The sequence below is a fragment of the Pleurodeles waltl genome, chromosome 6, assembly GCF_031143425.1.
Source record: "Pleurodeles waltl isolate 20211129_DDA chromosome 6, aPleWal1.hap1.20221129, whole genome shotgun sequence".
In the NCBI taxonomy this organism is placed as follows: domain Eukaryota; kingdom Metazoa; phylum Chordata; class Amphibia; order Caudata; family Salamandridae; genus Pleurodeles; species Pleurodeles waltl.
Genome location: NC_090445.1, coordinates 541,294,532 through 541,309,212, shown reverse-complemented (window position 1 = coordinate 541,309,212; position 14,681 = coordinate 541,294,532). Strand labels below are relative to the sequence as shown.

At 45.4% G+C, this 14,681-nt stretch overlaps 1 protein-coding gene across 2 annotated transcripts in view; it reads right to left on the bottom strand.

Moving 5' to 3' along the window:
- MAGI3 (membrane associated guanylate kinase, WW and PDZ domain containing 3) overlaps positions 1–14,681 on the bottom strand; it is a 946,614-nt gene that overhangs the window by 93,366 nt on the left and 838,567 nt on the right. For both annotated transcript variants that reach the window (XM_069238693.1, XM_069238692.1), the window contains exon 18: positions 7,631–7,742. In XM_069238693.1, coding sequence (XP_069094794.1) covers positions 7,631–7,742 — 112 coding nt within the window. The remainder of the gene's footprint in view (positions 1–7,630; positions 7,743–14,681) is intronic.

Genomic DNA, 14,681 nt, shown 5'->3' with positions numbered 1-14,681 from the left:
TAAGCCAGACCTATTATCTTTGCCAGTCTGTGCCTCCATTTGAATTTAGTGCATGTTTAAAATGTGTAGAGTGGCAATATTTTTCGCCCCCAAAATATGAAATACTGAATATTCTTGTCTGTGATATACAATTATCCAGAGCGTTAAGTGGGCTGAGTTCCTCCGGATCTCAGAACCAGTAGTAATAAAAGATTGACACTGAAACATGTCCCTATAGGACCTTATTTATATTCATGCCTTTAAGCTTACTGGCAAAAACACTCATTGATTTCTTAACAATGAATGTAAAAAATGTTAAGTTAATCCATGACAGCTATTTAGTTTCTGTTTATATTTCACGTTTTAGTTAATCTTGCATTTCCTAAGAGTGTTAATTATTTCCAGGATGCTGTGCTTCTTTATGCCTTTTAGTGCCGCATATTACTCTTGAATAGTGCATACTTTGAACTGTTAGAAATGGGGTCTTTGTTTGACAGTCAGGTTACCCCTTGTTCAAGCAAGGACCCTCACTCTAGTCAGGGTAAAAGATAATCACCCTCAGCTATTACATGCTTACCCCCTTGGTAGCTTAGCAGAGCAGTACGCTTAACTTCAGACTGCTAGGTGTAAAGTTAATACTGCACACACAGACACTGCAGTGGCAGGTCTGAGACATGACTGCAGAGCTACTTATGTGGGTGGCACAATCAGTGCTGCAGGCCCACTAGCAGCATTTGATTTACAGGCCCTGGCACCTCTAGTGCACTGTACTAGGGACTTACTAATAAATCAAATATGCCAATCATGGATAAGCCAATTACATACACATTTGTAAAGGAGCACTTGCACTTTAGCACTGGTTAGCAGTGGTAAAGTGCCCAGAGTAACAAAAACAGTAAAATCAGAATCCAGCACAGATCAACAACCTGGGGAACAGAGGCAAAAAGTTAAGGGAGACCACGCCAAGGATGAAAAGTCTAACATGAACCAAGTCGACTCCAAGTGTTCACAACGGGCAAAGATTGAGAGCTCTGGAGTTGAGGCTGAAGGCAGTGTGAGATTCTTACGGTGTCTGTCAGAGGGTCAAAAAGATGTTCAGAATACACATCATCCTATCCATGGTCTCTTTGCAGAGCCCACAGCACAATGTTCAGCTATTCCAGGTGCAAGTGTGATTCTGAGCAAACGTGTGAAGAAGGCACACAGTTGCCAAAATGTTACATAGTGCATTCAGGAGAGACTGATAAGGGGGTGGTGAGGAGGAAAGCGGTGAGATGTAACATACGCAGACGGACGATATGTGGAGAGCAAAAAGTGTGTATATGTCTAACACCGAGTCAACATAATGGGAATTTATGAGACATTATACCGACCACGGGCCTCGGTAATGTTTGATTTACAGCCTCACAAACTCAGAATTGAAAAATGTCCATTACTACTTACAACAAAATCGTTGTCACCCATTTATCTTAGATAACAACCACGGATACAAGCAATGGGCCTGGCTGGCTTTAGGTGTATGCCAGTCGTTGTACTAGATCTGGCAGCTAGGGTGACCACCCGTCCGTAAATTTCACGGACTGTTTGTAATTTCGCCCTGCCGTCCGTTGTCCGTGATGAAAGCTTTAACGGACGGCATTTGTCCGTAATTTTAGCCTTTCACCTAAAGGGCAACGGAGGCAGGGTGAAATTACGGGCAGATCCGTTTCCCCAGCCTGACTGGAAGGCAGGGAGTCTCCTGTGCTCTGAGGGAGGGGCAGACAGATAAGAATCTTGCCTTCTTGCCTTCTCTGAAGACATGCAAATATGCCCAACTGGTAAATCTGCAAATACAAAGGGGCTTGAAAACCTGCATTGACTTTACTAAAAGGTGTCACTTGAAGTTGTCTGGTGGCAAAGATACTTCTTTTAGAGAGGTATTGTAATGGTGTTCCAAGGTAAGCTGTGGAGTGTGTGGTTTTAATGGAGTGTTATACATTTTTTTAGTACTAGGTATAAACTGTATATTATTCAAATCTGTATTTGAGAAGCACTTTTTTTTATTTAACCGAAATGTATTTGCGCATTTTGTAGCAGCCTTTATTATGATGTAATTGTATTTTTCACAGTTCTTTCAGGTACCTCGGTACCTCATAGTACTAACAAACATTGGCAAAGCCAATAGGTCTCATCTACAAAAGAGTTATTGGCTTTGCTAATGTGTTTTAGCCATTAGCCATGTTGTACACCAGAGTAGCTGCTGTTCAGCATGGCTTAAAGTTAGTGGCATAGAGTGGCATTGACTGGCATAGGAGCAGTGGCGTAGAGCCCAGTGGTGCAAAGTACAGTGCAGTGGGGTACAGTGCAGTTGTTTAGAGTGCGTTAGCGTAGAGTGCAGTGGTTTAGAATGCACTGGCATGGAGTGGCGTGGGACAGAGTAGAGTGGCATAGAGTGCAGTGGAGTAGAGTGGCATACAATGGAGTAGCAGAGAGAGCAGTAGTGTAGAGTGGTGCAGTGGCATAGATTGCAGAGTAGACTCACGTTGCAGGGAGTGCAGTGGCGTAGTGTAGAGTAAAGTGCTGTAGAGTGGAGTAATGCAGAGTAGAGTGGCATAGAGTGCAGTGGCATAGAAAGCAGTAGTACATAGGTGTATAGTACAGTGGTGGAGAGTGCAACGCTGCAGAGTAGAGTGTCAGTGCAGTGATGTAGAGTGGAGTGGAGTAGGGTGACACAGAGAGCAGTGGCGTAGAGTACGGTGGTACAGAGTAGAGGACAGTGGCGTACAGTGCAGTTGTTTAGAGTGCATTGGCACAGGGTGCAGTGGCATAGAGTGGCATGGGGTAGAGTTACATAGAGTGCAGTGGAGTAGTGTGGCATACAATAGAGTAGCAGAGAGTGCAGTAATGCAGAGTGGTGCAGTGTCAGAGTGCAGAGTAGACTCATATGGCATAGAGTGCAGTGGTGTAGAGGGGTGCAGAGTGGAGTGCTGTAGAGTAGAGTATAGTGCCTAGAGTGCCGTGGCATAGAGTAGAGTGCAGAGTTGCAGAGTTGAGTGTCAGTGCAGTGGTGTGGAGTGGTACAGAGAACGGTGACATAGAGTACAGTGGTGCAGAGTAAAGGGCAGTGGCATACAGTGCAGTTGTTTAGAGTGCACTGGTGTAGAGTGCATTTGCATAGAGTGGCATAGAAAACAGTGGAATAGACTATAATGGTGCAGAGTGCAGTAGTACAGAGCAGAGTGGTGTAGAGCATAGTGGGGACCAGTGCAGTGTTGCAGTGTCAGCTTGCAGTGGTGTAGAGTGCATTGAACTAGAGTGCAGTGGTCAGAGTGGTATAGAGTACAGTGGCGTAGAATAGATTGTTTCAGAGTAGAGTGCAGTGGCATAGAGTAGAGAGGTGCAGGGTAGAGTGCAGTGGCATAGAATGCAGTGGCACAGAGTGCAGTGGCATAACGTAGATTATTTCACAGTAGAGTGAGGTGGCTTAGAGTGGAGAGGTGCAGGGTACAGTGGAGTTGCATAAAGTGGCATAGAGTGTGATGGCATAGAGTAAAGTAGTGTAGAGTCCAGTGGCATAGAGTGCAGAGGTGCAGAGTAGATTAGAGTGATGTACAGTGTATTGATGTAGAGTGCAGGGGCATAGAGTTGAATGTTACAAAGTAAAGTGCATTAGCATAGAGTGCATTAGCTTAGAGTGCAGTGGCGTACAGTGCAGTGTTGCAGAGTGGCAGAGAGTGGAGTTGTGCAGATTAGATTGTTGTTGCCTAGACTGGAGTGGTATGGCGTGCAGACAAGCAGAGCGCAGTGGTGTAGAGAGGCGTAAAGTGCAGTGGCATAGAGTAGAGTGGTACAGAGTAGAGAGGCATAGTGTGAAGTAACATTGAGTGCAGTGGCATAATGTGGAGTGGTTCCGAATGGAGAAGAGTGCAGTGGCATGGAGTGGAGTAAAGTAGAGTGATACAGAGTAGGGTGCAGTGGCGTGTAGTGGTGCAGAACAGAGTGGAGTGCAGTATGGATGGTATGCTAACACACTGCCATTACAGACAACACATTTTTTTATTGAAATGACCATTACATTTGCACAGATATACAGTTTTTCAAATCAAACTCTACTATGCACAGACGATGATGTGTGGAAATTGCATCACCTAATGCAATGATTTGTTTTAATCATGTAAAGGTATTTGTTTCCAGCACAGTTCAGAATTAACAAAAATGTGCTTGATTTGTACTTCTAATTCTGATATATTCTGAAGTTTATTTAAATGTTGTCATGTAATAGAAAAAACTCTTTCCTAACCCCAGTATCCAGCAAGATTGTCGCATAAATCCTGTCACTTTGAAGTCAGAGAAAGGAAAGTAAACACTAAGTTCCCACCAAAGACAGAGCCTAACATTTGACTTTGTTCTCTGAATGCACAGCAAATATGATAAGATAAGAACAAGATTTCCAGGCCTGTTTACAGAAAGAGAGCACTCGGCAGGATACTGTAAATAAGGTTTTGGCAAGGGAAAGGACGAATTCAAGCTGCATATCCTAAAACAAATAAAGCCAGCAAATTGAAAGCAACAAATTGTGAGTTACAAACCAGAAGGCCAATGGCAAGCAACGGACAGAATGCATTCACAAGGAAGCACTATGAATTTACTTAAAGTGACAGCTGTGGGATACTTTGTGGGGAAAGTCCAGTATTTTAGTCCATATCTTGCAGAGGTTTGGCCACATCAATCACCCAGGTAGTATGACGAGAAGACCTGGAGTGGTTTCCATGTTGCAGGATAGGTCTGTACACCCATTCTATCAGTTTGCCACCATTTCCTATGGTACAAAGCTTCTGGCACACCTCTTGTAAGGTTAGTGCTAGGTGGCAGACATGAAATAGGGCATTTAATTATTACTTAAGGTGGTTGTAAGTAAATAGTTGACCGGGGTGAAGATGGTAGTCTGCCACAAGGGTTTGGAAATTTAGTAGCTCACTGTTCAGAAACAAAGTCCCCAATTTTAAGACACCTGCAACATGCCACTGATGGAGTTGCTCTGAGCACAGCCATCTTGTGCGAGTGGGAAGGCTTAGCAAAGGTAGTGCAGGAGCATAAGGTTTCTTCGTGTCAGTGAGTTTATAGGTTCTGGCAAGGCAAGAGAAAGCCGTGCATGATAACCCCAGATGGTGATCCGTAGAGTGGTCAGTAGGAAACAATGAGCAGTGCATTAAGCCTTTCTTAAAAGTCTTTACTGGTAAACCCCATCTAATGCAGGGAGGTGGGCAGAAAGCCAGCGAGCCACCCATTGGACCTGTGCAGCTGAATAATAGCATTCTAAGGCCAGAAGACCTAATCCACTCGCAGTCACAGTTAGCTTTAGAGTGGAAAGAGCTCCCGATGGCACCGCAGTGACCAAATCAGATGCGTGGCCTGTCTGAAGAAGGAATGAAGGACGAGCAGGGGAAGGCTTGCAAAATAATACTATCATTGGGGTAGCACCCCATCTTCACTAGTGCCACGTGGCCTCTACAGAAAGCAGAAGAGAAGACCAAAATGCAAACTGGGTTTGGAGGGACCGTTCGCTCTGCTGAGATTTTCATCCTGGAAATCAGTGTAAGAATGGTAGATATTAATCACTAGGTATCAAAAGGTAACTGGTTCCCAGTTCAATCTGAGATCTAATTGTATATAAAGGCGAAAACAGTGCCATATGTTAAAGAAACACTAATTACATTTTAAAATTTGCAAATTTTGTGTGTGCAAATTCCATGTGTACTTGACACTCAGGGATAACCCAGATCTGTAGTTTGGCTTTTGCTCAATTTCAAAACCATATAAAGACATGGACAAAGCGGGCAATTGCCTTGCACAACCTTGCAAGGGGTCTGGCCCCTGCTCACCCTTTTAAAGCACTAACAGCAGACCATTGCACCAGAAGAGTTTGCCAAGGTGGACGGGTGTTGCTTGTTCAACCACTTGACAGTGCCCCTTCTGTTTCGCTCCTATGTGCAGAGACAACTCCCCAGGTACCCAATACCTTCGAATAGTCTTGGTGGACCCATCTTGTCTGATTTTAGGAATTGTTCCACCTTGTTCTTCTCTTCTTTATTCATCCAGTTTTTAGCAACAACTCTTTGAATTACTTGCCGTGGATCTCCCATTTGCTCTCGATGTCATCCTCCTCTTTTATTATCTTTGATTGGTAGACTGGGCTCCCATTTCTGAGATAAATGTAGAGTCCTAGACATACATTCTAGTGCTGTGAGACTACAGACAAGTTGTGGGTACCTCACAATCTGTCATTAGGCGTGAGACTGTCGCCCACACTATCTACCCTGCCTCTTTAAAAAAAAAATGAGGTTGAAAGTCCATGGGCGGTTGGGGTAAACCAGATGTTTTTGTTCAATTTGTTTGAACTAGCATAAGGTTAATTACCTTAATGTTTCCCAAACTGTTTGCCAGGGGTTTTAAAATGTTCAGAAACGTTTGCTGTTACTTTCTCTTCAGGAAAGATCGGGTAGATTTGGGTAGGGGTGATGGCCTTGCTGCAGTACTGAAGGGCATTAATTTACTACTGAACAAGTTTGTAATGTGACACCTGAATGTAGCATACCAGGAGGCAATCACAAAAAGACCACAGTGAATAAATAGTGCTATGTTAAAAAAGATTAAACAAATGCACTGATAACACAGTGAGGCATGGCCTCTTTTGCGTGTGTCTGTAAAACTGATGTTTGTTTTTGAATTTTTGTCCTGAATTTTGACCCTTTGTCCTGAATTTTTGTCCTGAATTTTTTCCAGTCCTGTCCATAATTTGCCTCAATGCCAGGTGGTCACCCTACTGGCAGCACCGACAAAGTTCGGAGAGTAACCAAACTACCAGCAAGAGGCACACTGTGGAAATCACAGAAATGTCGTCTTTCTGTTTAAGCCACGCCCTTCATTGCATAGGCCACCGCCCTGTTAGAGAATCCTCAATTATTTATACCATTTACGGCCCTGCCATTATCACATAAACTCTAAAAAAATGTTAGCCCAAAACGCATTGAAATTGCAGATGCTATTAAGGGCTTGTTGTATTATTGGTGCGTTCAGGACATGTCCCGCGAAATAAGGTCCCGAAGACACTTGCGTTTACGGTTCAGAAAGGAAAGGCTGGGAGCGCTTGGCTCTGACCTGGGTACTGCTGAAAAATTAAAACGCCAAATCCCGCTGTTCAGCTTGAAGCGTGCATCCTGACGTGAAACACGGCTCAGCTCGCGCAGTAAGTGTTCGGCAGATTCAATCAAATACAATTCAGGCATGGTTCAAGTCAAGACAGCTGCAGGGAACTACTGTAAACCGTGCAACATGCTACGCTTTCTGTGCAGCAGTTTTCAGATGACAGAATATAGCTCAACATTTGTTTGTATATACATTTAACGATCAATGAAATGTTTACATTTAGTAGAATATATTAACTAGGTAATTGACAATAAAAGGTAAATTGTAGGTAATAAGGAAGTCATAATATGCGTCACGCCATTTAACCCACTGGCTCATAACCACTTCCAGAGTTTTAAAGTCCCACCAGCCCATTCACCAGAAGTGGATTTAATGCCGTTCGTGAGCGCCTGGGAGCATCAAACAGCGCCGGATGTTTGCAGCACTGAAAACAAAACCTTCATCCATGGATCTGTGGGTGCCGTACCTGAGAATGCCGGCTCCCGGGGAGCACTGCTAGGCCCGGCTCAGACGGCGGAAGATGCTTCTGGTCGGACCAGGAGAACCGGTAGTTTCCACCTTCGGTTTCTAGAACACTCCTGCAAAAGGCCAAAAGGGGTCAGATGAAAATACAAAGGTTAACTGACATGACAAACTGCCATTAACTAGATTATTAAAGTATTTGTAACATACTAAACAAACACATTACACTATTTGTTAAAACAGCGAAGATTAGGTTTCTATAATTGGTTGAAAACACTATTAGTCGTTGCATTCCTAGAAATGTCTACAGACAAAGCACACTGCATTAGGGATGCTTGTTATCCTTCTTTATTTCTATGGTTGAGGGACTACTGTGTTCTAGATAAGGAATATACTCAACCTCCCAAATAGCAAGCTACTGTAGAACTTCTTTCACTTTCATGGCCACTTACAAGTGCCTGTAGAACAAGTTACTTACCATTGGTAACAATGTATATGGTAGAGACATATTCTAGTTGCACATTCCTCACTTTAGAATTTCCCCAGGCGACAGTCTGGATCTGGAGATTTTTTTTTTTAAATCACTCTGCACCTGTTAGGTGACATTGGTCAACTCCGCATTGGCATCGTGGTCTCCGGATATGGCATCACGGGTCATACATAAGTGCCACCCCGGCACACTGATGTCAGCTTCTTTTCAAAACTTTCCACTCCAGAAGCGCAGAGCCATGAAGAACACTGATACAGGTGCACCAGAGCTAGGGCCCTGAAAGGTAAGTTCCTGTCCCTAGAAATCAGTTTGCAGAGTGGTGGGGATGGGTCAGTAAGGAATCTGCAACTAGAATATGTCTCTACCAGATAAATCGTTAGGTGAGAAACTTGTACATATGATAGAGACTTCTAGTTGCAGATTCCTCACCTTAGCATAGATGCCCAAGCAATACCAATCCCGGAGTAAGTCAGAACCAAGTTCAAATCCCACTGGGCCATTATGGAAGGGGTAGGAGGGAAAAGATGGGCAAGACCCTTAAGAAATCATTCCACAATGGTATATTTAAACAAGGAGGGTTGGTCTGGCAAACAGAGGAAAGCTGAGATGGTAGACAAATAACCCTTGAGGGTGCCCAGAGCATAACTCTGCTGGGCCAAATAAAAAACAAACAAAAGAACCTCAGAAAGAGGGGCAGAAATGGGGTCAACAGACTTTTTTGTACACCATGCCACAAGTTGTTCCAACAACAGGCATATACCGTTTTGGTGGCTGCCAAGATAGCATCACAGACTTTGGGTGGAAGGTCAAAAGCTGTCCACTGCTGTCGCTCAATCTCCACGTAAGAACGTGAAGACTGGACAGGTTTGGGTGGAGTACTGTCCCCTGCTCCTGCAACAGAAGAACCACCCAAAGAGGCAGTCTGATCGGAGGATCGATGGCCATGTTCAAGAGCTCGGGATACCAGAATCTTATTGCCCAGTCAAGTGTCACAAGAATGACTTGAGCACTCTGGGCCAAAGTGGTATTGGCGTAAAGGAGGCCTGAGTTCCACTTGAGATAAAAAGCGTCGCCGACCGAGTGCCACCTTGGAAACTCCAACATGCAAACCAGCTGACATTGTGCATCTGCGGAGGAGGCAAACAGATCTAACCAAGGCTCTCCCCACTGTTGAAAAATACCTTGTGCCACCTCTGGATGGAGACGTGGCTCAACGAGGAATGAGTGGATTCGTGATCAACAAGGCATGAGTTCATTCGCTGTGGTGTTCAGCGAGCCCACCAGATGTTGAACCACCAGGGATATTACCTGCTGTTCCAGCAATGTCCAGAAGCAGAGAGCCTCCTGACAGAGGGTCCACGACCTCACTCCTCCTTGCTTGTTGCAGTACCGCATAGTGGTGGTGTTGTCTGAACACCTGCACCACTTTCCTTTTGAGAGAGGGAAGGAATGCTTTCAATGCTAGTCAAATCACCCTGAGTTCCAAAAAGTTGATAAGGAACTTGGACTTTGCCAGAGATCAGATGTCTCTGATCTCTGCCTCTCCCACGTGGCCGCCCCATCCGAGGAGTGACGCATCTGTCACTACAGTCAGATCTGGTTGGGGAAGGGAGAGCAATCTGCCTCTGACCCAATCTCGGTTTGAAAGTCACCACTGAAGATCTTGCGCGGTCCCCTCAGAGATCTGGACCATGTCGGAGAGATTTCCCTGCTCCTGCCCCCACTGGAACTTCAGGTCCCACTGCAGAGCCCGCATATGCCATCTGGCATGAGTCACTATCAGAATGCAGGAGGCCATGAAGCCCTGCAGTCTAAGAGTCATTGTTACCGAAATCCAGGATAGAGGCTGAAACTTCTGTATCATAGCCTGAATATAAAGGACTCGCCGCTCAGGAAAATAGGCCTGGAACTGCTCTGTGCCCAGAACAGCTCCGATGAAAGGGAGCATCAGAGAGGGAGTCAGGTGTAACTTCAGCATATTTATAAGGAACCCCAGTGAATACAGGCGGTCCGCCGTAGCCTGGAGGTGGGAGACGATAGCATGATGTGAGCTCGCTTTCAACAGCAAGTCGTTGAGGTAGGGAAAGACTTAAACCTATGCAGATGAGCTGCGACCACCGCCATCAAGGGGAGCTGGTAAGGCCAAAGGGGAGCACGGTGAATTGAAAATGCTCGTACCCTACCACAAACTGAAAGGAACATCTGTGGGCAGGCAGGAGAGGAATATTGAAGTAAGCGTCCTGAAAGTCGAGGATAGGGCGGAGGCCCTTGTACTTTCTGGGCAGTAGTAGTGGGAATAACAACCACAACCTACTTCTGGTGCAGGGACCGGCACTTTTGACCAAGGGGAAGTGCCGTTATCCGATTGTGGGATGGTGTCATAGCAGCAGGGGTAGTCTTGAAGGGGAGGGAGCAGCCCCTTCGGTCTATTTGTAAAACCCACCTGTCTGACATGATGGCAGCCCAGTGGGGCATGTGATGGCGAGTCCTGCTGCCAACTGGTCCCTGGTGGGGAAACCCCAGATCAGGAAGGCTTGGAGGCTGCAGCCGATGGGGGATGGGGGGCAGGCTAGACCACCGGCTCCCAGATCTACACGGACACTGGATCCAACATACTTGGCCACGCAGGGGCTGTGCAGAATGGTGGCTGGCAGGGAATGGATGTGGCTGGGCACCCTTTCCATAGCCACAAAAGGGGCAAAAAGCAGACTGAGGTGGGGGAGGGGTGAATGGCAGCTGCAAGGCCAAGGGACCAGGCCATAGCCCGAGACTCCATAAAGCAATTGAGTGCCAAGTCTGCTTTGTCCCAGACGAGACATATGCCAACAAAGGGCATGTCTATCAGGGTAGACTGAACATCCCCTGAAAAGCCAGGTGTACATAACCAGGTGTGTCATCTCAAAGTCACCATCAGTGCAACTGATCTCTCCAGAGAGTCAGTGGTATTCTTTCATTTTTTTTTCTCTCTCTCGCTCTCTCTCTCTCAGAACAACTTCTTCCAAAGATGGTCCAACCTCTTTGATTCCCTATTCGTGGAGCGGAAGGGAATGTGCCATGGGAGGTGGAGGCTTGGCTAACCAAGCTCTCAGAAGTATGGTGTTGGGTCAGGAAAGGTTGGTCATTAGTCGAGGCCTATGGAGGTGGGCAATTGTCCTATTAACAGGAGCCCCTGTGCTGGGCTTGTACCATGTGTCCAGCAGGACATCAGTGAAGGCTTCATTGGAGGGCAAACAGGGTTTGCATGTGGAAGCACCTCAATCAGGAGGTTAGTCCTGACTGACAACAACAGCGGGCCTGGGAGGCATCAGAGCGTCGACGCTTGAACCAATGTTAGGGAAGGTTGAGGCACGACCGATGCCAGTTCGGATCCAGGAACGGATCCTTGGGTGGCCCTCAGAGCAGAGGCCGAAGCACCAGTGCAGGACCCTTTGGGCTGGCAAAATATAAGGCACAAGGCCTCATAAAACTCTGAGGTGGGGGATAGGTGGCTCCATCTCCTGGAAAGTTGGGGAGGCACGGAGCTGACCCAGAAGCAGGCTCTGAACAATGGCCCTGAAAGCAAGGGCGCTCCTTGTCCTGCATTGCGTCGTCCAACTGACGGGGTAAAGTTGGAGAGCGCTTGTGCTTCTTGGATTTCTTTTTCTTACATGAGTGACCCAAAGATTTCAACGAGGAGGAGTGGTGGTGGCTCAGTGAGTGGTCTCGGGACCTTCCTCTCGACCAAGACCGGGAGTGACGTGGAACCAGACGCCGGCCCGCAAGCAGCTTTAGGGACTGCTCCCTCAAAGCCTTCGGGTTCATGGCCCAGCAGTCCGAGCACAACTTCGGGTTGTAGTTGTGTTGCAAGCTCCAAAAACACCCAGGTGCGGATCCGTCACTGACATCATGCAGTGAAATAGTCTCAGGGCTTTAATCTGTCTTCTTGGACATCTTTATTGCACCAGAAAAGTCCAGAAAACTTCAACACAGAATTAAAAGTCAGTCGAAAAGTGACTAGCAGTAGCTCTCTCTGGATTTGTGCAGAAAGAAAAGAACTGAAATCAGCACGCCGGGGTGGCGCTTACTTAGGAACTGCGATGTCATAACCAGCTACCACAACGCCAATGTCGGACACGGAGGAGACCGCGTGCAGGGGTACCGCTCAAAGAAAAATCTCTGGCTTCAGACTGACGCCTGGGGAAATTCGAAGGTGAGGAATCTGCTACTAGAAGTCGCTATCAGATAAATGCCTCTTAAATTCTGTTATCATCCATTAATGGTGGATGAGCCCCACAGTACCGTTGAAAGTGCTGCCCAGTTTAAGGGCCTACTGCTTTGCCACTTGGAAAGTGAGTAACTAAGAGGTAAGTAATACCCTTCTTGCGACATCAAAGCGACTACCCCAAGACCCTTATCAGCACAGGCCTGTAGTAGTGAGCAGGACAGAAATTCCCTATTCTGCAGGGTGTGGGACATGAAGTGGTGGTGGGGAGCTGGCAATGCATCAAGTCCAGTCCTCTTTTCTGCTAACTGGAGCCATCAGAGAGTAGAGTCATAAACAGCATAGAGGAAATAGGGCAGCACAACCTCGTTCAACAGGTTGAAACACTGAGACCACTTTAGGATATTCCGTACATCCAGGGTCCTTGCACAGAAGATGGAGGTAGTGTGATGTATCTAAACACACTTATGTTTTATGTTTTTTTTTTTTTTAATAAGTTAAAACAATGCCTTAGCATGCGTTTGCTGGACCTTGAAACAACTTTTCTGGTTTATGTAACTTTTGTTTTATTTCAGCAGAATATCTCAGAATAAAATACTTTTAATTATGGCTTTTCTCTTCCATTGCAGTATTATTAAACTGCAGCCTGGAAGTGCATCTACACTACCTATTAACAGCAGTATGAAGTTAGAAACTTCTTTGACCTCACAAGGTCGCCAATTTTGGCATTACCGGTTTCATATACAAGATATACCAACACTTCAAATGCTTCAAATGAAGGCCCAGAGTTCAGCAAAATGCTTCTACTTGTGATTGGTGTCCTGAGGAAGGTACCTCCTGCCTCACACCTGCTTAAAGAAGATCCTATCTAATACAGGATGTGTTCACCTGAATTACGAGAGAAGGAGAAATCAGCTCCCGGGAGACATGCTGTCCTAGAGGACACAAAACTGAGGACCATCAGGTATACCGGGGGTCGCTAGGCAATAAGGGAGCATAATAATAAAACACCCAAGGGCAAGTATGGAGATTAGACTAATATGTTAGGAATGTGCGATAAACAATGTTTGGACGGGACATTCTGTTGAAAGTTAAAATATCACTTTTTGCCGAGTTATCAATAATTATCGTGATAATTCTAGTACATAAAGTACAAATTACACTAATACATAATAAACACCATTATCAAATATTATTAAGGTATGTGCACTGTTTCAAGGGGGCTGGAATACATTTCCTCCCTAATAACCTTCCAGAGGGCTATCACAGATGTTTTCCTAACATCTCCAGCCTTAGTATGGGTACAGCCAAGAGTAGGGGGAGGGGGTAAATATCTGTTGTCTCATTTTCCACAGAGTCTACAGCCATTTATGCAGACGTCTCTGAATGCTAAGGATATTTACCAGATACAACTTGTAAAACAAGCACTGGCAATGCCAACAGGTCGGGCTTTAATGGAGTGTTTTATGGCACTCTGATGCTTTACAAGTAAACAGCATGGGAATAGGTTAATGAATGCCCTCCTGCCATGTGTGCTACCCCCAGAGAAAAACAACAAATTATTTAAGACACTTTAATAGCATTGCAAAATCAGGCATGTGCCCTTGAAAGTTCAAGCTTAGGCAGCTGGATAAATAAACAAAAATGATCACAGCTGTGTGGAGGACAAACACGTTTTTATGGAAGCGACTACTGCTACCCAATCAGACATGTACTCCTGGCTCCTAACATGTCTGAGGAGCCAAAGCCCATCTCTAGTGATGCTCACATAATGGTCCAGCGATTGCTGCGCCCTCAAGCTAGACTACAAAGACGAGGTACACAGTGGTGACCTGCCCATTTATTTTATTAGGCGTTTCCCCAGCGTGCTGTAGAGATCAGCGGCCAGTTTTTGAAGTCCTGTATTGACTGTCATTCTATTCATCTCTGATTGGCTATCTGACAGAGAACATTTTCTCTTGTGAACATCATTACAGGATGCAGGGCTGGTATAAAGAACCACTGGCCAAAAAAAGAGGTATTAATTTAACATACTACACACGGAAAATAATGTGTGTATGCTTGTATTCCCATATTATCTCATTAAGGCCAGAATTCAAAATGAAAAACAATGGATTAGAGACGGATGGAGAATTCATACAGTGGGAAAACAAGAAATTAACATAAGTAGAAAGTATACAAGAAAGACAGGCACATGATAGAATAATGGGGAAAAGCGACAGGGAAAACATGCACGAGTCTCCGTTAAAACCTTTTACACAAGGACTGCTGCAGTAGAAAATAAAAATCATGAATACGTGATGATTACAATTCGGGTGTGAGATACATAACTTAACTTGTGACAATTCAGTGTTCTTTCGCGAT